We start from the raw sequence: 27,283 nt of genomic DNA, 5'->3' as shown, positions 1-27,283 counted from the left end.
AACAAATCGCCGCTGCTGAATTAATGCATACGTGTACCTTGAGACGAAAACTGCAATATACGCGTTATAAACTTTGGCCCAGCAGATTTTGCAGTGAGGGTGTTGACTGAAAAGTTAGGAAAGTGAGCTGTCTTCTACTTTTTTTGTGTGTGTGCATAGTAGCCGTCGAGGTGTTCCAGCGATAAATAAATTATCACGCCATTTTGTCATGTCACGTTATCGACGCAATCCGGCAACAACTGGAACCGACTACAGCGAGCAAAGTTTTCAGTTGTCACTTGAAATCTACTGCTGCGCTGTATTATGACAAGCTGATACAATATGTTTCGTTGAATGTAGAAAGAAAAGTTAGCTTTATCTTTTGAGCTAACTGTACAAAGAAAGTGGCAACTCATGTGGCATCTTATTTTACTTGAATTACTACCAAGAATACATATGACCTAACATGTTAATCATTACTGAAATTCCTTCGGGCTTATTTAGTGTAGTGTTCTGCTGTGGCAGTTCTAGCGACCGCCACTGCCCTTATTGGTGATCACAAGAGACGAGCTTCGTGCTAAGCAATATATAAAAATAACACGCATTTTCCGCGTAAGTTCGAATACTTGGTAAAACCATGCCTCTTTGCGTTATACAGTTCCAGGCTTGGACGTGAGTCATATAGTGCGAGTATTGTTGAAGCTGTTTGCGATTAGGAGTAAGTTATGGGAAACACATAGTTATCTCTGTGATAGATATAATCATGGTTATTGCGCGGGGTACTTAATTCGTAGTGTACTGCGGCTCACTCACCATGATGTGCGCTTCGGAGTGCAATCTTTGATTCGCAAATGTAGTTGAAATACGTAACGAACCGTAGCGATTGAAGATGTCAATCCTTCTCCTATAACGACATAATGAATAAGCTTTTGTAAAGCTTTTTTTTTTTTTTTTTCAGAAAGCTCTCTTCTCTTTGTATGCACAGGTTAAACCACTCACCTTACGTCAGCCGAAAATGAGGCTGATCCCAATCCTGGACCCGTCCGAGCTCTACCGCCCGGAAGGCAAGAAAATGGAAGATTTCAGGATTTACACAACTAACAAGGTGCGCTGATAAACCCTGACACTGTCCGCTGTCCTTTGAAGCTTGGTATTAACTTCTTACGACCGCGAGGTGTCAGCACAGGTAAACATTTGTGCGAGAACAGGTCCCGATTGCACTGTTTGCTCTGTGCAAACATATAAACCTACGCAGAACTAGACGCGTGCCTTATCAGGATAAGAAAGCAATCGATAGTGGATAAGATAGCAATAAGTGACAGTCTAATGTACAGACGTTATTATTGCAACAGGTAACCTTGGATGTTCACAAAATACCAGAAAACATTCTGGGAAGAGCTTGCTTAGTGTAAATAGGTTGCCTTGTTCGTGCCTAGACAGACCTGACTTCATATTAGCATAGTTTTTTATTTAATGTAATGAGCCGTCCAATAATGAGGCCAAGTGGAGGCCATTTTGCCCCACTGCGCTGAGCTCGAAGCTCTGTCATATGCGAGGCTACATCTGTGTACAATAGTTTTGTAGCACTCTTAACGCAACAGAACAGCGCGCTTTGACGACGGACAAGAAAGGACACACTACAATGCGTTCAGAAAGGTGCATTGGTGCATGGAAAAGACCCCGGTGGAATAGAAATGAACCGTGCAAGAACCTATTTTTGTGTCCTTTCTTGTCCGTCGCCTTTGAGCTCTGCTCCGTAGCAATGCATCTATTACAACCTACCACTTCCTATTCCCTCGGCATACATTACTCTGTCAGCTGTTTTAAACGGAACTGGGAGCAAGAAGTCTGGGCGTTCCCAACAGCGAGTACGGGTGAGCTGTCATGATTCGTGAAGCGCGCTGATAAAGAGAGAGAAGGAAACCAATGCACGGCGCGTTACACGGAAGAAACTCGAAACGAGCGTGAAATCTCCCATTTCTAACGGCACGCGTCAGCACGGGTCACCAAGTTGTTGAACTCTACTGAGTCGGCGCTCGGGGCAAAAGCGGGCGTCTGGTTGCCTTGAGAGATACCGCGCGCCGACGACATCGCCTCAGGACTAACTGGTCGTGTATCCATGCCTCTCACTGTGCTTGAATAGCATCGTAGTTCATTTGACGGGAGACGCCGCCATATCGCACCAAGCCGGTTACTACCGGACGGCGGAGATATCGGGGGTGTCCCTGTTTCCGTCTTGACAAGCGCCTTGCAGATGACACGTGTGTGAGATAGCTTGTGGGTCCATGAGTGCCTGCGCACTCATTCAAGTAACCGTTTAATCTGACAGTTGAGAAAAGTGTCCCTTTTCTTTCTCGCTTGTTCGTATACAACTAATGAACGAGCGCAAGCCGCTTCTGTTGTTTATGCTGCTGGAAAATCTGTGCACCAAATCTTGATATAAGCTATAAATCTAGTAGGAATACGTGAAGAGAAAGAAAACTGGGTCAGAAGCGCAACCCTACCCTGAGCTCAGCTACTTTATGCTTACCAGCCTTAAAAGTCCGAAAATAGTATCGCTTCCTGCGTTGTGATGACTATATACGAACGAAGTGTAAACGATTGCATTGATTTAATTGAGCACCATTTTTTTTTTGTTCCATTTGCGGAAATGGTATAGCAAAGCAATATCCTCTTCAAGCTAGAAGTGTTTAGAGTTAATAAAAATTAAAGCAAGGGTTCAGTAACTTTGAAGCAAAATAAAGGTTTCAATCTGCATTTCGAGCATCCTCCTTTTCCGTCTTTTATAAAAACGTATTCAGTCATACGAGTTGCATCCAAAATACCTGGAGTCTTGAAGCACGTGAAAAGTTGGGAGCCGTACACTCGTATTTTTATGAGCCAAATTATGCGGTCTACAAGGAACGTTCTGCGCACTCTCTCAGTGAGTAATTTTCAAAGCTTTAGGTTGACTTTATAAGAAGTCGTTATGAAAATTCAGGGCGTCAGTGCTACAGCAGCTAGGTTCCGATCATTGCTGGGTGTCAAGTAATGTGTACAGGGGCAGGTAACCTTGATCTGTGCAAGCAGTGCACTTCAGGTCGGCAAGCGGACTGTTCAGCATGTTGTTTGCTTTGTACAGCAATGAGTTTGTGCAAACACAACCACAAGTTCGGCTGAGGCGGTCTCGTGATACATAAAACACCCTAGGACGAGAAAGCTGCGCATGCTTTAGGTGACGTGGACTTAGTGTTTATCGATGGCTACACGTGGGGAAGAGTTATCGCTACGCAGTTGAGGATAAACATCTAAAAATACGACGCTCGGACAGCCTGTCTAGACAAGACAGCTACACTTTGTCCAGATACCAGTTGTACTTTCTTTTTCGTTCGCAGGCAGTATTGAGCTTGATGTGGTGAGGGGAATAAGTGGCGATTGACTTGTAATGCACTTACGTGTGGAGGCCCACACAGCCTGCTTACCTTTAGAATCACAGGCGCTACCAGAAAAATTAGGGCTTGCAATTGATGTGACTTTTTTTTTTTTTTACGTGACCTATCACAGTCCGGAGTACATTCACGTCGCGGATAGCAATGAAGCTAAAAAAAAAAAAATCTTAAATAGTCTTAATGGGTCATTACTTGATTCGATGAAATTTAGATTATACAGTCTTGAATTTCTACTATAGATTCTTGGATGCTCAGTCACAGGACTGACAGCCGGTGACTTTTTAATTCCCCTTGCCATCTTTACTAGCACTCACGTTAAAATACTTGCTGCTCTTCCTTTACTTATATTTTAACGCGACTACTTTATACTGCATTTTTCCTTTTTTTTTTTCTTTGTAGAAGACAACTTGGTGCTGTATATCAAGCCACTCCACTACAAGGTTGGAGTGGCAAATAATATGATGGTGTGTTGAGATTAAACACCTGCGATGGGGATATTGATAGCGAAGAGCATTGAAAAATGTTTTCTTTTTTTGTTTCTTTTGCGGTACATGAACGCCAATGGGTTTACTTCAGCTTCACGAAGGGAACAGCGAATATTAGAGGCTATTTGGAGATCAGAAATTTGACGACATCGATTCGTCAAAGTGAAGAGAGAGTGGTGAATAATGGTAGTTTATAAATTATCCGCATGTTGCTATAGCAAGGAATGTACCCCCTTACACCACGACTCTGCTCATTCATTCATTAAGTCTAATCCGAAACGAAGAACCTTAACCGTTTTCCTTTGCCCATGACACCATGCATCTTTTTCATATTTTTAATGCAGGAGGATCCGTTACAGGCTAGGGTCGCCAGGACGTACAAGGATATGCACACCTTCCAGACCGTGGAGTTCGTCCGAAACCGGGTGGGTATCCCGCACTTGCGTGCTTGAAAAGCGTACAGTTACCTTTTTTTATTCTCGCAAGTTGTACAGGATGTAGATTTGGTCCGCTTCTTCCGACTGAAGAGATCAGCAGTGTGCTGTCAATATTACTAATAATTAAATAATAATAATTGTTTTACACTTTTTCTGTGGACATCTAAACCGTTCCGTAAGGGAAGGGAGGAAGGTGGGGGTGCAATTTATGTAATATAATATGTTCACAGGAAGAGAAAGGGGCTGTATCTGTCACACTTGTTTCTGTGGGCTACCTGAACGGTGCCGTAAGGGAAGGAAGATGGGACTGAAAGTGGAAAGAGAAAGAGTAGCTATAGTGGAGGACTATGGAGTAATTTGGACCACCTGGGGATCTTTAACGTGCGCTGACATCGCACACCACACGGACACCTCTTCGTTTCGCCTCCATCGAAACGCAGCAGCCGGTGGTCGGGATCGAACCCGGATACTCTGGCGCAGTAGTCGGGAATCTTAACCACTGCATCACCGCGGTGGGGCTAGAGAAATTTGATTTGGTTTGGTTTATGGGGTTTTACGTCATAAAGCGACTCAGGCTATGAGAGACGTCGTAGTGGAGGGCTCTTGAAAGTTCGACCACCTGGGGTCCTTCAACGTGCACTGACATCGCAATGCACACGGACGCCACTCCGTTTCGCCTCCATCGAAACGCAGCCGCCGGCGGTCTGGATCGAACCCGGCAACTCTGCAACAGTAGTCGGGCATCTTAACCACTGCGCCATAGCGGCGAGTCTAATAAATCTAACGCCTAACATAAACTGTCATTATGTGTCAATCTTGTTTTGAATTAAGCTGCAGCGTGTTTAATAAGGCAGGCATGGAGGTTTAGTATGATAGCGTAACGATCGCCATCGTTTGCTGTACCGTAATTATCCTTTTCACAAGATCAAAAATGTCACATGTCGCGATTTTCTCTAAGTCAAACATAACAAAATAAACATCAGCACTTGACTTCTTGAGCGTAGCTTATAAGTGATTAGTAACTTAGTGATTAGTACAAGTGATTAGTAATTAGAGAAATAAGTTTAAAAAGCCGCAAGTTAGAAAATGCTCTTTCTCGTAAGACACGGCTTGCAACTGAGTCCGTCCGTTCGACGTTTCTCCCCCACAACATCCCCAGTACATTTTTAGTTATAGCTTCCTAAGTACTTTATCAGTAATCCCCGGATTTATTCTGTCATCTTCGGTTCATCTTGGAGTTCTCAAGGTAACTTCGGCATTCCAGGGATTACGGAGCAGGCTTTTCTATAAAAGGGTGAAGGATGCTTTGACTACTTAAACGGTTATCCCTGTACAGGAGCCAAGCGTGTAATGTTGTTGTGGCTGTAGGAAGAAGGAAAAGAAAATGCACGGGCCTGCTAATGGCTCTGCAGCTGAGCCACCTCTACTGCCTCGCGCGGACAGAAGAGAAAAAAAGAGAAGAAAGAAACAGAAAAAAAAAAAGAGGGAGAGAAAGACGCGCGTCGCAACAGCCGTCGTCCACCACCGAAGCGGTGGCGGGTGCAATGACGGCCTACAACAGACAAAAATTCGGTGGTAGGCGGGCCCCCGCCGTAAGCGGCGGTAACCTACCTGTTCCAGCCCCATCAGGGCCAGGATCAGCCACCCTCTTTTCTGTGAATTTTGCCTGAAAGTCGCGGCAGTAAAAACGCGGCTTCATTCCGTCATACACGTAAGTATATCGACATCTATACTTAAGATGACAGTTGCATGCGTGTAGTCACCGCCTTCCGGCTTGTCTCTGACGCTTAACGCGGGCGGCGATATCGCGTTTGTGTCTCTTTCTTTTTCAACCTGCATTATCTTCCTCTTTCTGACACAGACGAGAGAAGGAGGCGGGGTGCGTCTATAAATAGCTTTTCAAGCATAAAAATAGCAGACTGAGGGTAAGCGGGAGGGCGAGATTGCGATTCCAAACGCCACTACTCTCCGCCAAAGCAGTTCTGTGCAGCGATGTAGACGCGTTGGCGCGCCAGGTTAAGCGGGAACAATACGTTTGAGCTCTTCGCGAAATGTCACGCCTTATATCTCGTGTCTAATTCCTCGGACGTAATCTTTCTTTTCCCTGAGCGAAACGTTTAATATTTAATGATGATCAGGAATATGTAAGAAGTCACTGGTGAAAGTCTTATGCGTCTTCTCTTCTGTCCCTCCTCGGGTTTCTGCACTGACTTCTTCACATTTCATGTAGCACCAAATAGCTCGGCAGCACGCGCTCCTGTACTTCTGATAACAGGGCAGGAATTCAATAATTAGGCCTCGGGATCAGCACCACTTTAATGCACGTGATTTAATGTGCAATAATAACACTCACTATGAACGTCAGCCGCAGCAGACTAAGTACGTCGTCCAATGCAAAACGATGACCTCTCTGGCTGGTCTTCAATTAACATTGCGCTGCTCTAGGTGTGAGTACTTTATGCATGCAATTTTCCAAATGTGCTTCTCCTACCTGACTGTATGCGCTCCCTGCTACGTTTGCCTTCACTCGGGATCAGCTCCGTTACTTCCAAAAATCATCACTTATCATGCCTGCACATTACATGTCCTACCCATGCCCATTTCATTTTTCTTGATTTCAGCTGTCACATCCCCAATTCGCCTTTCTACCCCTGACCCACTTTTCTCTCTTCCGTTCACCTATCATAACGTATATCATCTCCGTTTTCATAGAACACTCATTGTCGCCAATTTATATAGCCGACCTTTTTTGTTATCCGCCCCATTTTGCCCTATATATGGGCACCGGTATCCTTTTCATTGCTAAAATTCGCCCTTTGGAATAACATACAGGAGGAGGTTAAGAATGGTTTCGTAACTGAATGCTGACACAATTCGATGCTGAGGCTCTTAGGCCAACGTATGCATGGGTGTGGTAACATAAAAACGATACATACAGCTATTTGAGGGATACTGGTAACTTGGTACTCATTATCTGAGAGGACCTACGAAGTGTACTCGGCCCGTTCTGATTCTATCTATATACATGCCCGTGGGTTGACACTGGGCTTCTGAGGGTCCTCTCTGCACTAAGTAGAATTCGCTTACCGCTTCCAATGCTTCACTTCCTATAGTAAACTGTTATTTGCTTCTCAGAAAGTTGAAGCAATCGGTGTCTCCTTACAGGAAGCCTAGCGCCTCCCCCACCCACCCCCCACAATCAGGATGTGATTATGGGTGGGGCAAGAGTTTTCGACGATCTTTACCCCAATCTTGTCTTAAGCTTTTTCTGTTGCTGCTTGAACACACCTGCGTTATCAGAGTGAGGGAATGATAAATTTCGAAACTTAACAGACTTGAAGCGCTCGACGATACCTACCAGTGGTAGAAATGCGAAAAGAGCAACTGAGAAAAGAACCACTGCGCGTATGGCACCATATATAGATCATACAGGCTAGTGTTACGCTATAAAGCTTGTAGAGGAAGAAAATTTGACAGCACTGACGTTCTTGTTATGTACAGCAGCGTTTAAATCTGCCTTTCCCTACAGCGAAGATACCGGTAAACCCGAAAATGAGGCGTCATTAATGACGGGCCCTTGATGTGCTGGGAAATACGAGAAAAGAACAACTCATGGCTCACTAATATCCGGTCTTCTAACATTAACGCATGATGCCAAGCATGACCGCATAGTAGACAACATGGCGTGAGGTAGTGTTAAAATTATCAAGACGATCGAGTGGTCTGAACTGGTCCACACTTCTGCTGCTCAATTGCAGTTGCTCTTCTTTTGCCGAAATAAACTGCTCTGGTTCTCTTTCTCACCTCGCCATCATTCCTGAGAGAGACGGGAAGAGTCTACGGTAACGATAAGCTGCTCTGGTTCCATCATTTGGCTAGAGGTTATGCGCGCGATTCTCCCAATTGATTAGACTTCATGCAAGCTCCATGGGCTGCTCAATGGGGCTAAGTTTGCAAGTACTATCGCATGGGAGTCTGTGTAGGCGTATCGCCCATCAAGGTGCGATACGCCTGCAACTGTGTGCAAGCAGCTGATAGCAGGACAGGAGATTTGATCTCTTGCGCCAGGCACAAGTCGCAGGCTCTTCCGTGCGGGTGCGGGTGACCCTAGCGACGCCACTGCGTTTTTGTTTTTTCTAAAAACAATGTTGCAACTTGTGGGATAAGAGGAAGAATGTACAGATCAAAGAGAAAAATTTAGTAAAAGTACGACAGTTTTTATCGCTCAAGAAAGGAACACGTAGCAAGTTAAAAGAACAGGCACTTGTAACGTGACGAAAAAAAAAAAAAGATCACGAGATGCTACCTGTAGTTATATTCAATCAATGTGAAAATAAGGCCGAATATCTTTATTTGATATGCCGGGGCACCCGACTGATTAAATCGGACCTGTTTGATATTGTAGGTATGAAAAGGATGCATCCACCGTCTTTATCTACAGGGTCAGAAATCTCTTAAGGCGTCAGAAGACACAACAGGGCTGCATCCAATGACAAAAAAGGTCGAAGATAAACGGCAACGCCTAGTGATGCGTGGTGTGCTAAACAAGGCATTCGTCGCACCACAAAAGAGTGTTGAAGGGCACGCTCACGTAACACTGATATCGCTAAGGCACAGTTGATATAATTGACTGTAGAGATTTGCGGTTGTAAAACTAGCCCTCGATCGGCCAGAACCTACGCAGCTATCTGTCTACCAGTGCAGCATTAGGTTACTCCTGCTTCATCGCAGACAGATGCGAACTTTCACTTGACAAACGACGTCGACGGACACTCGGCAAGCCAGCGCGCACAAAAAGCTAGTAGCACATAAGTGAGTAATTCGGTGATGATGGGATGCTTGAAAAACTCCTAGGGGTAACCTGTAGTATTCGAGTCGCAACCACTGGTCGCAACGAGATTCCCATGCCCTTACTTGAATAGGCTTTACTCAAATGATTCAATGTCCTGCCGATGAAGATCACTTTCTTTTATTTGTTGCTGCTGCATATGAGCAAGCTTCAAGGATGTAAGCACAGAAGAAATCTCGTTTTTCAGTCCGTTGTCTACAGCGGTCAATTTCCATTAAGCCTCCAACACTAAAAATTACGTAACAACCACGAAACTACTTGACAATATCAGGGACAGCATTTTTCGTTTCGCATATTCGACTAACAGAGCGCCGAATGTGATCTGCACTCACGCAGGTATCGCCGATTCTACGAGCGAGCACCCTGCGAAGAGCCCGCACTACAAGAATTTGGCCTTGCATCATCCACAGAAATAAAACAAAAAAGCGGCACCGTCTCTGAAGGCAGCAATGCATGCTGCACGCGTCCGTCCCCCTCTCACAAAGCTTATCGCAGCCTCTTGTACACGGGCCCTCTTGTCGTCGCGAGGGCGCAATCTGCGAAGCCCACTGGGGCATGGGGACACGCGGTTCGTCCTCGGACTAAGATGCCCCCATCTCCTCGTATGGAGGTCCATCCAGGGGAGATGTGTGCCTCCCCTAGATGGACGGCTGCGGTGGCAAGGTTCCTCGTTATCGACGATCTTCGCTTGGTCTGTGAGGCCCCATTGTGTGCGGGATCTCAGTTTCGGCGCCCTAGCGTCGCCGTTTCTGGCGACCATCTGGTGCTCGAGCACCTGAACGCCTCGCGCCGACCTCTTATCGCGGCCTCCAACCAGGAGCCGAATCGGCCAGTGCATACGCGTTCTCTTTTGCCTTGCTTGACACGAGCCTCGATAACTTGGGTTTGCTTTCGCCTCATGTTTTGTTGACATTGAAGCTTGTGCGAAGAGGAGCTGAAGTGCGTTACTCCGAGAAAGATTATATGCCAGCATGTTTGCTGTGGATGTTGAAATCATTTTTGTCGTCACCATGACGTGAGAGTGCCGAGCGGTGTTTTAGCGGACAGAGTCCTCTGCGTTTACAGCAAATGGATACTGTCTAACGTGGATAAATGTTATAGTTCGCCGTACCGGCGAGGCCCGAAGCATGCGGCGCAGATCTGTCACCGCAATGGCTCGCTGGGGCGGGGTGATATGATGTTGCCTGTAGCGCGGAAAAAAAGCCTGGCTGCCGACAAACACACGGTTACGCAAGAAAAGTGCGCCGTTAGCTGAGAGGCTTTCGGCGGCAACTGAGCCTTGACCCGAGTGATGTGTTGTGCTGTGCTGTGTTTTATGGCACATAAGCAGCTAAGGCCATCATGCGCCATACTCGGGGTTTACATATCTGTTTGGTGAAAGTGAGTCATTTTCTGAGCAAGTGCGCCTTTATCAACCAACAATTGCGCAGCTTTCTTACACGCCAAGGAGCAGCCAATTGCCTTTTTTTAAGTAGCGCCCATTTTCAGAAATGACTGCGCATGTTAGCGGGGCGAAATTTTTTTTTTGTATTTGCTACGATAAATATTCAATGGTGCGCCGCCTACTTCTCACTCATGATACCATAGTCATGTGACATGAAATTTATAAGCGCAGATTTTAGCTGTGGAAAATTCATCTGTGTACTATCACAAAAGGAGTGGCGTATGTATGGCAGTAAATAAAACGCTTCTTGCTAATAAAAAAAAAAGCTGGAACGAGCTTTTTCAACGCAATCTTTAGCCCTTTATTATGCCTAGAAAACAGATAATTCAAGGTATTCCACTTGTGTAGTTCACTCATCTCTGTCCTTGGTTCCGACTGCGGCGCAGATGGCCGAGTGGGGAAGGTTTGACAAGGCACGCATGCCCATCATGGAGGCGTTGGAGAAGCTGAACGACCTCGTGGACGAGAGCGATCCCGACGTTAACATCCCCAACATCGTGCACGCTTTCCAGACAGCGGAGAAGATCCGCGCTGCCCACCCGGACCAGGACTGGTTCCACCTCACGGGCCTCATACACGACTTGGGAAAGGTGCAGCTCATGCTCAGTTCCTGCTCATCCTTGCGCTTAACTCGGTTCTCTTGCTCTGACGTTTCTGATTGCATAAAGTTAGCTTTTTTACTTCAGTCGGATGCTCTACGAGGTTCTGTAGCAATCATGATTTTTACCTGTGATTTGTATATGTTCTGTACCTATTTTGCTCAACATGATTTGAGACCCCCGTAGGTTTTGAACACTCTTCGTTGATTTCGGGGTTGCTGATATGAAGTAGCTTAAAGAACTTTCTCGCCAAACAATGGCAAAGGCAGCGGCGCATTCTTGAAGCGAAAAAATGCAGAAACATACTACCCTCTGTAAAGAGAAGTGGCATGGTGCGCTCCTTATTTTTTTTTGCCGGTGCTAATGCTGAATGATGCCATGACGTCACTGGCACGCTACTTCTCGCATTCTCTAAGTTAAGTATTTTCAAAAGAGTATAAAGCTCGACGTTCCCGTTCTTTATTGCAATATTTTGTGACTTGCCGTACCTAGCGGCGGTTGAGCCGCATCGGTATTATTGGCGGTGTAACCGAGCGAGAGTCACGAGCCTTGGCCGCGTCCTCATTGTTGTCGGTGTAAAAATAGATGGCTTTGTAACTGCTCATACGTGCAGCATTCAAGCATCTTTTAAATTGTTTGCTTCAATACATCGCAAAAACAGTTATATAGCTTGACGCAAAAATTTCATTAGGGAGTATCGTAATTGTCCTACTTATTTAGGCAAACATCAGTAATGACGAGAAAGCCAGCATCACATCAATTCTGAATCTTCTCATTTGCGTAGGTTATGGCCTTCTACAACGAACCCCAGTGGGCAGTGGTGGGCGACACATTCCCCGTGGGCTGCGCCTACCAGGACTCGATCGTGTACCGAGACACCAGCTTCCAGGACAACCCGGATCTCGAAGACAACCGATACAACAGTCGTCTTGGCATCTACAAAGCACACTGTGGACTCGAAAAGGCACGATATCTTCAGAGCGTTCATTTTTGTACACGCTGTGAAACTGGGCTCTGGCTTTTGAGACCTCAGCAGGAAACAATATATTTGGTCATCTCATGGCTTCCGTTCAGCTCCTCTGTATTATTCCATTCGATAGGCACCGTATGCATTAAGTTGCATGGGCGATTCGGATATATCGCATTATTGCTTTTATCGAACTTTAAGAATATCCTCTTTAAAACCCCACGCAAATGTACAGAAGTGGTTTTCGCATCGAACTCCCGTGCAGTGGAACATTCGACATATCCGCCGTGCCCCTGCATAGAGCGCTTCTCCTAGTGGTGCTGCACGGTTACTTTTTGAACGCAGAGCCGGGTCGCTGTGCAGCCTTGGGCTCTTGATGGTAGCGTTAACGCTTTGAAGCCACTGGTCAAGCTGAACATCGAGTCCAATTGAAAGTGGCCTTCGGCCTGTAATGATAGTTTTCAACGCGACCCTGCTGCCATGCGGAGAAGCCAGTAATCGATGGACTGGTTGTTGCGCGGTGAAGCCAGCCTCGCTGGCAGAAGGCTTGCGGCGGCTCCCGCGCAGGCCAGCGTCGCTGCTCCAGGAGCAGTGATTTTCAACTTCCGGAGTCTCAAAAAGAAAAGAACCACCGTACTCTAGTCTTCAAAATACATATTTTATCTTCATTTCTTAGGTTAGAGATGATAGAATTTCTTAGTGCCTTAAATTCGTATATCTGTTGTTCCTTATCGTATGTTAGGACACCAAACATAGGTGTTTTACAAACCTGAAAGAGAAATGGCAATGCAGGCATGTCAAATAATGACAGAAGAACCGCCTACGTCAAAAAACCGCTTTTTTGTGATGCTTTGTCTTTCCTAGTGCGACACAAAGTAAAAAGAAAAACGCTAAGACCGAGGTTCTTAAGCACACGCACCAGAGCACCTTGCACCTCTGCCAGGTAAAAAAAAATACCAGTCGTTTTGGCCTGCACGAGTAGCATACGCGGTCTAAAGTATACTAAGGTGTGCTCCATGTCTGCCCACTTGCCTGTGAACCAACACCGTAAGAAGGGTCCGCCAACGCCTTCTTTCGTTTGCTTCCGCTCAACTCGTACAGAAAGCCCTTAAAGTATATCCAGTCGGGCTACCCTCTGCACATGCAAGCCTACAGTGTGCTTGACGACGTTTGCTCAGCCTCTCTTTTATATTTGATCTCGATCATCGTGTTGCCGTTCATCTCAGCTCTTACACCGCTGCTGACCGCAATCTGCCTATTTGCTACGACGCTTCAGGCATTTGCTTTTTATTTCGAGAAAATTGACAGGGCAAGGCTCCGGAACTGCCAAACTTAGATGACCAGTACCACTTGAGAGATACTGGGGCTGCGAAGAGCGCCGAGTTCGCTAAGTGACTATTTCGGCTAGGCAAACAGGTCTACGTTGCCAGACCGCGAACGTATCGCCTAAATTATTTATTCAGCACTTTGCAAGTTATTTGCGGGATTAAAATTATGCAAAGCAGGCTTCTTTTGCCCTAAAAAAAACAGTATCAGTTCTCAAATGCGCGAATGAAGTTAGTTTAAAAGGCTGAAATACTACATCTGAGGACGGCAGATATCTAATAAAGTTGGTGTTGACAATGGCGGTGGCTTGGTCTGGTTAGAAATAGGGCCGGCGGAGAAGTGCATTGACTTTCGCCTGCCGCAGAGCTTACTGTCAGCTCAGGTCTAGCTTGTGGCTTATGTTGCACTAACACCACACGTTCTTCCCCTTCCTGTCTTCGTACGCAGGTCCTCATGTCCTGGGGGCACGATGAGTACATGTACCAAGTCCTCAAAAACCACGGTGCAACGCTTCCAGAGGAGGCCATGTACATGATCCGCTTCCACTCCTTCTATCCGTGGCACACGGGTGGCAACTACATGGAGCTCTGCAACGAGAAAGACCTGTGCATGCTCCCATGGGTCAAGGAGTTCAAGTAGGTGGTGACCCCTGCATTATCGTGCGAGGCTTACTCGTATGATGTCTCCCGTCTTCCTTTTCCTTTCAGTTTGGTCTATGTGCGAATCTTTGTGAGCATGCGTGGTAACCATCGGTTAGCCGCTAAACGGTCTATTCAGATCGATAAGCGATAGCGGAATCGGAAGATATGGCTCGAGAGACAGGGATGCTTACTGTACAAACATTGGCATATTTGAACTTAAGCTAACGGAACTAACCAGACAAGCGAGTTTTATCGTTGTAGTGCTTGTTTGCAAACTTAGCCTTCTAGAGTGAACAACGCACCGAGAAGTTAAAGTTTGTGAAAACGTCCCTTGAAAAGTCCTTAAAACCAAATGATTAGCTCCTGCCCTGATAAAAGAGTTAAGAACGTATGACGCTCTCATCATAAAATTATCATTGATAACCTATTTCTTGGTTTAAATTGGTCACGGCTAAGCTATTTACGAACTCAGCTATGTTTTGAACTTACACACTCCCGAAACGATTATTTTATTTCTTGGTGAAATTTTCCGCTTTCCTGTTAGGCATTATCAGTCAACGGCTGCCTCCTCGCATACTCCCCAGATAAGATTTTGCAAAGTCAGCTGAGCCTATTTATCTGACGTGGTAACCTGTTTCAAGCGATGTTATCTGAAGAATGTCTTTTTCTGAACAATGGAACGCATCCCTCGAGGGCGAGCATACGCCCAGCCTTCTTTAATCGATGGCGTTTTAAAGGGGGTTGAATGAAAGTGAGCCCTGCTAAAACGGACAATCTCCCATTAATTTGTCGAGACTACTCCTCTGGACAAAGGAAATGACGTATTCGCATTATGAGCAGCCATTATAGCCTGTGTGCGTGCGTCGGTGTGTACGTGCGTGCGTGATTGAGAAATAGAGGGTCTTAGTGTGAGAGAATGTGAGAGAGAAGTGTGGGTTTGGAGGGCTGCCATCATCAGACAGTGTGTTTTGCCTTTCAGTAAATTTGACCTCTACTCAAAATGCGAGGACGTTCCCGACCTTGAGGCGTTGACGCCTTACTACCAGTCTCTCATTGACAAGTACGTTCCTGGCGTTGTCTGCTGGTGAAACCAGGGCCTGGTGGGGAATCCAGGAGCCGCAGCTTCGATGTTTTTAGTTCTACACCTTTACCGTCGCCATTTTACCCTTTAACCTGTGTACCTCTTGGTACCGGAGTCATCTGCGCAAAGAAAGCACGTCACAAGCTTTCATTAACTCGGTGGTGGCCGTCATTAGTGTCATAGTTCGAGCTGTTACTACGACACGCGTCTATTAGACAACACTATATGGTGCGGGACGCTTGTTAACTATACTTTTTTATATTACATGCGTTGTGTATTGATCTCAAGCACGCGATGACGACGTGACTGTGCAGCTCTACATAATATTATGCTCATGGCATGGGAAGATATGTTTGGCGCCGAAGCTCTTTTATGATGGTTTGTTAAGGGGTGCCGCGGTTTTTAATACGCGTGTATGAACTGCCGGCACTTGTTAATTCATGAGCGTATAGTGCAAGCACAGTTGAATTGCGTCTGGTTTTCGTTTTAGGAAACCGCTTAGAGCGTTGCGCTTTGTCAAGAGGCGTTACTATTGAGACGCGATCGTGTCCAACACTGGAAGTTTAGACACGAATGCTTTTTTGTACAGTATACTAAAAGACATGTTTGTATATGAACGTATTTGTGACAAAGAGCGATTTTATTTAGTGCACTGTCAACTAGCATTGCAAGAAATGTGTTAGCTAGGACCATGTGGGTGACACAAGATTCCTGTGCATGGCCGGACAGTGTATGACATAAAAAGTATACAAACCACAACAACAAAGCTGTCAAATTTATGTGGTCAGATTTCTTTCAGCTGCCCAATCAAGTCATTAGCAGTTTTTCGCCCTTCCTGACATATTCAGGAAGCCTTCACATGCGTCTCAATCCCATTTCATCGTAACCCTTCAGAAACAAGCTTCACACACGGGTACCATCGAGTGTCTTTCAGTTAAGGCACCAAATCGAAATAAAAGAACAGTTCTTGTCACAAATATTTATATGCAGAACAATGTATTTAAGCGCGGCATCAAACCGAAAAAACAAAGGTGGGCACGTCTTTATACACATAGCACCTATATACTGCTTACCTAGATGGGTAAACACTTGCTGTAATCAAATTTGGCGGACATTTGCATATTAATAAGGACAAACATGGCAATCAGAGAGGTGTACCATTTCCTGCCTTCTCTCTTCCTGTCGACATGCACATTCGCACTGTCTAATAAGTACATGAAAAAAGATAGCCTTCACCCAACAGGCTATATGCAACTCAGAAGAAGCTTTCATTAACACACAATAAACGTGCAAAAAGAAAAGGGACCAACCATGAATATTTTTCAAAACACCCTAGCCATGCATGGCTGGCGCAAATATTCGTGAAAAAAATGCTTCGCGTACAGACGTACAGCTCTTTCGTGGCGATTTCAGCCACCTTGCCTGTCGCACGCTACATGGTAAGGCCAGGAAATAAAGAAATTTTCCTAGCCTCACTGCAACAAGAGAGGAACAGAGTGCTGACTTTACCGGATAGGCAGCACGCCCCGTGAACAGACTCATGCTAATAAAGAGCACAAATTTCAACTAACTCCCATTGTCGATAAGGCAGTAAAAAGCTGGTGTTTACTCTAATGCACCTAAGCAATATTTATCTTTAGAGCATTCGCACACCGAGGTTGCAACAGAAAGAGCACAGTGCCTTCTATGTACGGCAGTGTTGAAATGTCACTGCATAAGTTAAACTAGTATGTAATCCAAGCACAAAAAAACTGCAATAAGAAAAAGCAAGCAGTCTCAGTTAATCATGCATTTGCCATCATAGGCATCGTTGATGGTAACTTTGAGACACCACAGGCCAACTTACCAACAAGCCAGCTGACTACTCTCTATATCGTATTGCTGCCAAAACCAAAGCATATGCACATCTATTAGAATAACTGCAGCAACAGAATCGGCCAGGAAGCCCTGGGCCCCAATGCATTGCCGAATAGAGCTCTTTTACTTGCAGTCAGTGTTGCTTATCCACTTGATTGCACATTTTTGAAACGCACCGCAGTAATGGTGCACAGAGAGTACTTTATGAGCCTACACTCTTTGCGCTGTCAATCTTCCTTGACAGCCTTGATATACAACCGGGCAACATAAACACGTGCATAAAATGTGCACACGCACACACACGCAGTCTCGACGACATCTCTACTGAGAGGGCTGAGAGTCCTTCCCACTCACAGGCAAACGTCGATTGCTCGCTGATGAGCAGTTCGCCTGCAACACAAGATAAGTTGAAGGCTTCAGTTCTTTCGCTCCTAAACACGTGTGGTGGCAGCGACCTTCCTTGGCTTACAACCGGAGCGAGCTGAAATCTCTACTGCATACATGCACGACGGCAGCCAAAATGTTCTTACCGTTGAGCAGGTGCGATAGTAGAGCCTGAACAACTCTTGCTTGAAAACACTAGTCAGATCTTTCCACCTTGCTTTTGACGCCCACCGTTGCATAGAAGAAGAAAGTAACGCTCAGAAAGTACCGTTGGAGTCGAGCATTTAAAGTGCGTAGTCTCCATTCGTGAAAACCGTGGTTACGTTTAAATTATTAAAAAGGGAGCGTAATTGTCTTAACTAGCATTCGTGGGTAATGAAGGGGAGCAAAGTAGGTTTTAGTACATGTAGGTCATTTTGTTCGCTTGCCGATGGCTATCACCCGGTTGTAGAATTTGTGAGTGCCAAAAATGTCCTTGAAAGCGTTTGAAGCGTTGAAGGTACTTAACATAAAGAAGGGCATATTAACACCTGTGAGAAGTAAATAATAATCGAAGTTTAACTTTTACTTATTCAAACAATGCTTAATTGTGAGAGGTCACTGCTTTTGTGGTTTGTGAATGTTACCACTGTTTATGTGGATTGTAATGCGGCACCCGCAGTTGTTCTCACCGAGGCGCAGTTGGAGAGCGCCAAAAACAAATATGTATGAAAGAAGGAAAGTAACAAATACCTGATTTGAGTTTCCAAATGCTCAGTTCATTTAATGCCGCATGAACAATCAAGCAATGCTCTTCGGTTTTATCAGATATAATCTCCAGCATTTTGATCCTTTCCTGGATGCCAAACTAGTTCTAACGGAAGAGTTTAGGCAGGAAGTTCCCTGCTTGGACCATTCTGCTGCAACATCATCGTATGGTGCAGTAAATGAAACAACCATTTCATTCTAATGATATAATTTTTATTTTAGGGAGCATAACCCGCAAAGATTCAAACTTTCTCCACAAGTAGCACGCATCTGTTTGGAAGGTACTATGGTTTCCTAAGCAATGTACAGCTTTAGCCGTTCGATAGACATATCCACGCTTATAATCGACACGAGCTTAAAATAGTTCTCACGTGAGTATAACTGCATCATATGCACACCAAAGTTTGAATGCTTGCCGTTTAAATGCTGTCTGAGTGGACGCACCAGGAAGCACACGTTGGTGTCCTGCGTAACACTAGAACAAACATGCTCTAAATATTGCACTGCATGTATCATCGCTGTGTAGTGACGATCAAATCCGCCTTCAGAGCTAACAAAGTGACTAAATCCTGGTGATAAACAACACTAACAACATTCACACTCATTACGTTTGTTAAACCGCCAGCATTTTATTCCGTAAACGTCGACGCCACATATATTCCATTCGTGCGATTTCTCCTCATATTCTTTGTAGAAATCGGCTAATCAGAAACGTGATGCAATAAACCGCGATGCAAGAAATGATTTGCACCAAAAGCATTAACAATGAAACAGCTGATCCCAAGTTTTGGTCAGAATCCTGGCCCCAGCGACCTCATTTCTTTCGAGCAGAAACGAAAAAGTGCCTGTACACATTAAGGACCCCCAGCTGTTCGGAATTATCCGGAACCCTCCATTATACGGCTCCCATCATAGCCCACGAGTCTATTTAGGATGTTAACCCCGATATACCATACAATACCTCATATTCCACTCGCCAGTATCTCCGTACGAATCCCACTCCAATATTTACGTAAACCACATGACAACACAGAACGCTCCGTTTTCCGCTGCGAGTGGAATAACGTTCCCGGGGCCGAACAGGTCAAGATAAGCGTTCCAAGTCCATGCATAAGGCGGCATGGATTCATTTTAGCCTGCAGGGACTCCCACACAGTGATACAGTTGCCGAAACGCCCCTGTCCCATTGACTGGCATTTGCCGTCTCTCAAACAGCACAGATCTAGATGACCGAAATAGAGAGATAGAGAGAGAGAGGAGGGGGGGAGGGAGGGGGGGAAAGAGAGAGAGAAAATTGATATAAAATTTATGTGCATCATATCGCATACACTTCGTATGACACCGGAACCTACAACCTGCGTAAGAGCATAATGCATAATCGCACTCTATAATGCATAAGAGCATTCTTAAACACAACATGGGCACGAGGAAAAAGTCTCAATTTTTCGCCACCTTAGTTTAAAAACATATAAAAGGAAAATGCACCCTTTAATGATTGCATCCGGCAAGCTAGCCCAGATAAAGATGATGTAAAAAGGAATAAAGCATGCTCGGGCAGCATTCATACCGCAGCATTCATTTTCGTCGAGAACGTATGCGTTCCGTGGTCCATCTAGAGCAGTGTCAAAAGTGCACGCAGGTATACGGTATGGAGGCCACGCCGCGATACCAGATCAAGTGCATCGTGTCGCTAAACGAAGACCAGCTTTCGAAACATGTCCTGAGGCGCGCTTAGACGTCTTTATAGTCGTGACCATGGTGATCCTAGATGACTGACCTTTTACAGAGACCCTTAGCTGTCGCGTTCCGCTGACTCCAATGCACTCTAAATAACCAGTAGGTGGTCCAAATTAGTCCCGACATAACCCGTCATGTGCCGACATGTTTCGCTTCGGCATGTTAGGCCGTGCGTAACACAACGCAACAGCAACTCAGTCTGCAGTTCGTGTTCATGCAAGAAATGGAGCGCATGGACTGCAAACTTATTCCTCTTCCAAATGACATGCAGATTATGCGCTACACTCACGAAATCTTGAAAACCTGTCTTCTCCCACCAAATCGCGGTGGTTATTATTCTATGATTTGATTTTTTCTCTTGCATTTTATTCTAAACACTTGTGTTGGACGGTTCGTAAAACATCCAAGTCAAATGACCGGAACTGCGATAGATGAGGGCATAGATGAGCGAGCAAGAAAAAAGCAAATTGACGAGGCGGATCAAGTTATCTCGCCAATGGAGTACAGACCCATTGTTAAGTTGCACTTCGCCCGTTTGGCGCCTAGAAATTGGTTGGCCAGCAAGAGACAGCGGGGACAGAAGCCTACGTCTGCTACTCGCGCTGCCGGCCGGTCGCATGGTGCTCCGTCCCGTGGGCAGAATCAAGTACGCAGTGTGCTGCAACCTGTGTCAGCGTGATGGCATTCCAGCAAGCTTTCAGACTGAGCGTAGAGCCAGAATTGTGTGCGCGTGCGTGCGTGCGTGCGTGCGTGCGCGTGTGTGTGCGTCCGCGCGCGCGCGTGTGTGTGTGTGCGTGTGTGTGTGCGTGCGTGTGTGCGTGTGTGTGCGTGCGTGCGCGTGCGTGCGTGCGCGTGCGTGTGCGTGCATGCGTGTGCGTGTGTGTGTGTGTGTGTGTGTGTGTGTGAGTGCGTGCGTGCGTGCGCGTGTGTGTGCGTCCGCGCGCGCGCGTGTGTGTGTGTGCGTGTGTGCGTGTGTGTGCGTGCGTGCGCGTGCGTGTGCGTGCATGCGTGTGCGTGCGTGTGTGTGTGTGTGTGTGTGTGTGTGTGTGTGTGTGTGTGTGTGTGTGTGTGTGTGTGTGTGTGTGTGTGTGTGTGTGTGTGTGTGTGTGTGTGTGTGTGTGTGTGTGTGTGTGTGTGTGTGTGTGTGTGTGTGTGTGTGTGTGTGTGTGTGTGTGTGTGTGTGTGTGTGTGTGTGTGTGTGTGTGTGTGTGTGTGTGTGTGTGTGTGTGTGTGTGTGTGTGTGTGTGTGTGTGTGTGTGTGTGCTTCTGTGCTGACTCTCAAACGACGACGAAGTTGCCGAAATGGTGATAGGGAGCGCTGTGCCCAAACGCAGATCTCTAATTGGTTACATAGTAGGCGCCGCAGGCTCCGACCATGCGTGTGACACCTTATTTTGAAGCTCCCTTTAGTAATTAGGGAGCCTAAATGTTTCGCCGCGGCGCCCGTCGCAGCATGTAGGCGCCCTATTAGCAACGGGCGTGCAGCGCTCCCGCCACGCAAGTAACCGAAGCACATTCGCTGCCCCGCTTTTCGCACCGTCGAACCGGCAGCTTTGTCGGTAGATGGCGCGTGCTACTGACTCGACTTGGGACAACTCGATTTTGTCGCTTCAAAACTGCGCTGGACGCTGAGGCACCTTAAATCTACTACATTGACTCCACTCTGGGCTCTGTGCGGCAACATTAGTACGCGGCGCCCCTGTCGCGTCGCCCTGGCCCTGTATACTTGCAAAAGTATCGAATGGGAATAACAAATGAAATGTATTTTCTCTCTCTCATCTCTCCCTCTCTCTCCCTATCACTTCAGCTAGGTGCGATGTTTATGCTGCGACAAGCTTAGTTCTCGTAATTCAGCAGTTTAGTATTTTGTGTTGAAGTTCGTGGGGTCGGGATTTCCCTGCATTTCAGCGTTTCGAGTGCAGAAACACAATCGCGTACACAACTGCTCTCGAGTGTGTACTGTTTCAAGCGTTGTCTGCGAAGAAAGTGAGAGTTCTTTCCCGCGGGCTGTTTTTCTTTGACTGCTAATGTCAATGCTCTTGCCTGAACTTTCTGACTATTTCCACTTCTTTGTCGCATGTCCTACCTGACGTGTTCCTATAAATGGGTGCCTTATAAATAGCATGGCTTTACACACATCTTCACTACGTCGTGCTCCCGTAAAGATGTAGTTATTCATCTTCAAGAACAATTCTTTGTTGTTGTTGTTTTTCAAATCAGGTGTTTTTTTTTACTTCTCCTTCCATCCCTGTTGCTTGCAAACAAAAATCCCCCCCCCCCCCCCCAAGAAAAACAATTTAGCCATCGTCCGCTATCTTTGTCTTCGCACATCCTTGACACGAAACGCTTACCCACGACCTACTACAGTAGGTCGTGGGCTTACCTATGCAAACAACGCAAATAAAAAAAAAGTGGCCAAACACTGCGGAGCTTTACAGGCAGCTTATCAGAGTGTCAACAACACAACCCTGGAGAGTAATGACAGCCAAAAACACTGCACGTGGCACAGAATGACTTCGGTGACCGTCATCAGTGACGTGATAATTGATCTAACCTTTAGCAGGTGGAGGGCGCACGCCGTCTGTTTCTTTTTCTTCTTTGCCTGGAAACGTTGTCAAGCGACGCGAATTCGACGACTCGGGCTTGGATTGCCGTGTTTGTGTAGAAGGCCGTCGGGATAATAATAGGTTAATTGATAGCGATGTCGGCTGAGCGTACAAAACAACGATGATGGCTAACCTTGGTCACTATATAATAAGCAGAAGGGAACGAGGTAAAAAGTACGCGCAAGAAATTATCTTAAACAAATGCGGAATGCAGTTAAAAGAGGCTTTATACCAAGAGCGCTTTTCTCTGCCAAAGCATCCGTCTTTGCTACATCACAGTTCGTCCAACTAAGCGCACGAAGCTCGCTGTCTATTCCGAGAGCAGTTACACAGCCGCTCAATCTAGCTGATGGAAGTTAAAACACTAATGGCTTTTCCTTGCTCCTTACTTCACTGTATAGCAGAGGTGTCGCAAAGTTAAATATCTGCGGAGACACAGTTTAATTTATATGTATGGCTGGTAAAACGACACAGTGTAAGTACACCGCATCCCAAGCTCTTTGACATTGCTGGCTTTGCAAAAGTGTTTTCAAAAACTTCCTTGCTTATAGTGGAGGCTTACATTTAGGGCACGATTTCAAGAACCATGCGAACACACGTCAAATACTGGAAAAGAAAAACGATTTTTTTTTGCATGAATTTGAGGAATTTCGCGTGTTCCGTCCCGCTGGTAATCAATCACGTGATCTTGCATCTACTTCAGACAATCGGTTAAGATGTTATAAAGGCGTATTAGCCCATTCCTTTGGCAACAGTTCGTTCATACTGCCATCGTCCTGCTGTGGTTATGTTCTTAACATTCGCAACAATCTCTTCCTCCCATACCTGACGAGCGACTTTATTTATACATTGTAAGATTTCTTGTCACTTCCTGAAATTACTGTCAATGTAAAAACAAAAGAGCTTAGTCTGCGTCTATAAGCGCTTTATTCTTATGGCTTCCCACAACAGGAGAGAAGCGTCGATAGCGTGAGTAATTCTTAACGAGAATGACATGACTCTCGGTGGAAGTAATCCGCTAGCTTTTGCAAAAACTATCAGATAAACCAAAACAACTAAGCTTTCGCAGTCCAGCAGAATAGCGTCTGAAACCAGTATGCCGGCGGTCATTTCAAAATTGGTTTAGTTTGGTTTGGTTTTGGGGGTTTAACGTGCACTGACATCGCAGCACACGGGCGCCGGAAAAAAAAAATTATTCCCATGGCAGAAATGATAAATGAGCGACTAAACGTAAGCGCATAGTAGAAGTCAGAACAGCCGCTGCTTTGTTGTACACATTCAGCAACAGTTTCTCACCCTCCTCGATTTACCGCGTACTCTCATCCCCTCAGTATGTGAATTCACAAAATCCATCACCGAGTCGTATTTTCGCGAACACATTCGTTTGCAAACTCTCGTCCTCGCTGAATCATCACTTACTAATTATCTCTCTCACTAACGGACTTACTCGTCAGCTTGCTGCGTTGCTGAATACACCTCCCTTCAATTAATCCGATCAACGGGAATACCAGGAATGAGTGCCTGGGCGGGGCTCCAGGAGCGCTAGTGATAACCTGCATATACAACATTATAATATTGTGCGCGAATGCAACCAGACGCCCAAGCAGGCAGCCGAGCGCATTAGGTCCGCTGAGATAAGCATCTCTGCCGAACAAAAGTCGACGTGCGCCTCTATAGAGAGCGGAGTCTACGCAGCAAACGAAAATACCGGTACTCATAAAAGACGTCGGGGCAACGATAAAATGGGTTCACCAATGCGAACAGAACGGTAGCCTTTGTGCTTTTATTTACATAACTTTGCTAGCCTGAAAGGAACTTAATAGAAACTGAATGGTAGCCCCGTTCTTTAGACAAGGAAAACAGCGTTTGGCAGTTGTGTAATCCGTCAAAGAAAGAAGTTGTGCTTTATAACAGCGATGCATTCTTCTGCTACAGCAAAGCTTTCTTCGTATCCTGATTTCTTATTGCTCTTGAACTATGTTCATTGCCGTGAGCACAGCTGGCTGATCATGTTCAGCTCTTGTGAATACGTTAATAATAAAAAGCGAGAAAAAAATTACTTTTACTTTTGGTATTTAACGGTTTTTCACAAAGCACGTCTAAGGTCTATTTTAGCTTATTGATGTTACGAATGATTTTAATAAATATCTTCTATTCAAAACCCATTTGTGCCGTTCGCAGCCGTGGGGACTTGTGGGTCAGTCATGCTCCCACTACACTGAGCAAGGTATGCTGTGTCATCTACGGTTTAACCTACTAAGAGACACACAGATTATGCGTTTCACTGTACCCGAGGTGTCGTGCTATACCACCAGGAGTTCCGTAACGCGCACGGACACCGCACAGCATACGGGAGTTCTTGAATGTGCATCTTCGTCAAAATGCGACCGCTGCAGCCGAGACATTTGGCTCCAAAGCCAGACCGGCATAGACGCAAAACCACCGCGGCGTTTAATGGCCCTAATGTTACGGCAAATGTGCCGATGAGCTTAATCATGTGTATTGAGCTTGCAGTCAGTTAATTTCTTCCAAACATCACGTGAAATTGCCACTGGTATTTCTGCTGTTACGCCCTCGTGCTCCATGGACCATGTTTAAACTAGCCTTCCTGTTTTGAAGAGAGAAAGGGAGATTTTGTGATTGCAGGAGATGGCTTCCTGGTATTACATCTGTCCAGCTATTCCAGATGAGGGTGAAAAAATGTGAAAAAAAAAGGTACAACAGAAATTAATCATATGACTATAGTAAGCTATTGGTGCCTCTAGTGTAGCGTCAGGTATACGTCTAGAACACAGTGTCAAAATTATAGATGGGGACAGACTGGGCGACGTCGCAAGAGTCTGAAGACCTCTACTTCCTCTAGACTCCAATAGATGACTGTTCGCTAGGTGTCCCACTTACGCGCGTTATTTGAGCCGTTACACGGATCAGATCCACCGCTTTGATGACAAAGCAGAGGTTCCCGCGTGGCTTTGTCTCATTTCATCGCTTAGTCACTGGATTCTTTGCTCATTCGTTGGCTTCGTTTGCGTTAATTAGTCCAACCGCCGAGAAATAAACGCTCCGCTATAACATCCGCTGTCTGTAGCAATGAGATAGCTCATGTGTTTTGCCTCTGTCGACAAGGTTTCGCTGCTCGTCCCGTAGAATACGCTGAGATCACAGGACCGATTTGAAGATGAGCGAGTTGTGTACTGGGCCAGCTGTGCCCCCGGTGCACAGCGGCGTCGCGGGCTGTCCCCACCAGTAAATCTTACATTGTGTTCTAAGCAAAGTTTTACAGTCTGCATTGCGACGAATGTCTCTTTTGGGGGATCGAACATTGCCAGTAACTTTTCTATTTGACTTTGTGATTTTTTGTTTGCTTTTAAACTACATGACCGCTGTCTTAAGCAAGCGTCAGAATAATGAAAGACAATTTCCGTTGAGCTTTTCAGCCTTGCTCGGGGTACTTGCGTTGCTTTTTGTGAAGTGGATGAAATATGGTCATTTAGAGAAGACATTCAGTGTTTTTCATTCTTGTGGTTTTTTGCAATTGGTGGGTGTTGTCATGTATTCCTACCTGTTGAAAGAGCTCATTGAGGCTAAGGTTTCCCAAGGCTGGAAATTCGTCAGAGCGAGTTTCATTACGTATGCGGCCAACGGCCAAACACAACGGTGCAATTACAGAAAATAAAGGCTGCAGGCAGTGCCTTCAGAACGAGGAAACGCTACTCCAAGGATGGCGCTTATCATATTGTTACGCAGCGCGTCTGAGCTCTGTCTAATGCGGCGCACGTTGCGGAAGCCTTGCAGTGACACGCAAGATGCAGCACGGTAGTTTGCACAATGGTTTCTCCAGTCCAGAATACTTACCCAGCAGCGTACTTCAGTATTGTATTCTACATCGGTCTAATGACTGTTTTTATGCATTAGAGCTAAAGTAACTTCAGCAAATGAAAATTTCTATCGAGGAAAACCAAGCAGTGAATTAGCATTGATCCACCTGTGCTAGAGATGTTTACGGCTAAGTACGGGTATAAAGAAGTGATCACAAATGCTGACAGTATTGATGAAGCACGCATGATACAGATATATAACATTTAATTCTTACCGTTGAGTGTATGCGTCTTGGCATATCGGTTGCGTTTTAAGACGCTTGTGAGGGGTGCAAAAAAAGACGCGCATTGCTTTGAAGTATTCATCATTAGCTTTGTAAGCTATACATTAGCTTCTAAGCATGGTCTTCATCGCAGAGGATTAAAAGACACTAAGGAACTGCCGTAACGAAGGCTGAGCTTAAGAAAAAAATGCAATAGTTTGACTTGTTGCTGTCCATAATTGAATACGGGAATTCAATTGGCTCTTGTATTAAAGCCGACAAGAATTGATCTCTGACGAATCAAGCCTAAGAACGACAACGACTAAAGAGCGTAGAAATGAGAATATTAATACATGGGAAAGTGGGCGCTGCACGTTTGACAATCCCAATATGGGTTGATAGTGGCATATGGGGAAATGCGCACACCTGGTCATATGTGCCTGTATATACATATGCTGTCATATAGGGCCACCCTATGGTTCAGAGAGCACATGACATTTAGGGGTATCTGGGTGTATCTAATCGGCGTTTATGCAAACTGATATTTGTTTCGTGTTTAAAATTATGATATAACTAGACCCGGTTCGTGCTTGTAGATTGTAAGGCAAGGCGGACACCCTGTACTTTTAAAGAAC

General features: G+C 45.6%; 1 protein-coding gene across 1 annotated transcript; it reads left to right on the top strand.

Moving 5' to 3' along the window:
• Positions 1-979: 979 nt before the first annotated feature.
• Positions 980-16,215, top strand: Miox (Myo-inositol oxygenase). Its single transcript, XM_084591078.1, has 6 exons — positions 980-1,084; positions 4,237-4,317; positions 11,009-11,212; positions 12,006-12,185; positions 13,962-14,149; positions 15,135-16,215. Exons 1-6 carry the CDS (start codon positions 995-997, stop codon positions 15,241-15,243), a joined length of 852 nt encoding a protein of 283 aa, XP_084447204.1. The 5' UTR covers positions 980-994; the 3' UTR covers positions 15,244-16,215.
• The last annotated feature ends 11,068 nt before the right edge of the window (positions 16,216-27,283 follow it).

This window comes from Amblyomma maculatum, chromosome 1 (genome assembly GCF_055883805.1).
Source record: "Amblyomma maculatum isolate TAMU_Amacu chromosome 1, ASM5588380v1, whole genome shotgun sequence".
Lineage (NCBI taxonomy): Eukaryota > Metazoa > Arthropoda > Arachnida > Ixodida > Ixodidae > Amblyomma > Amblyomma maculatum.
This window is presented reverse-complemented; position numbering and strand designations above follow the sequence as displayed.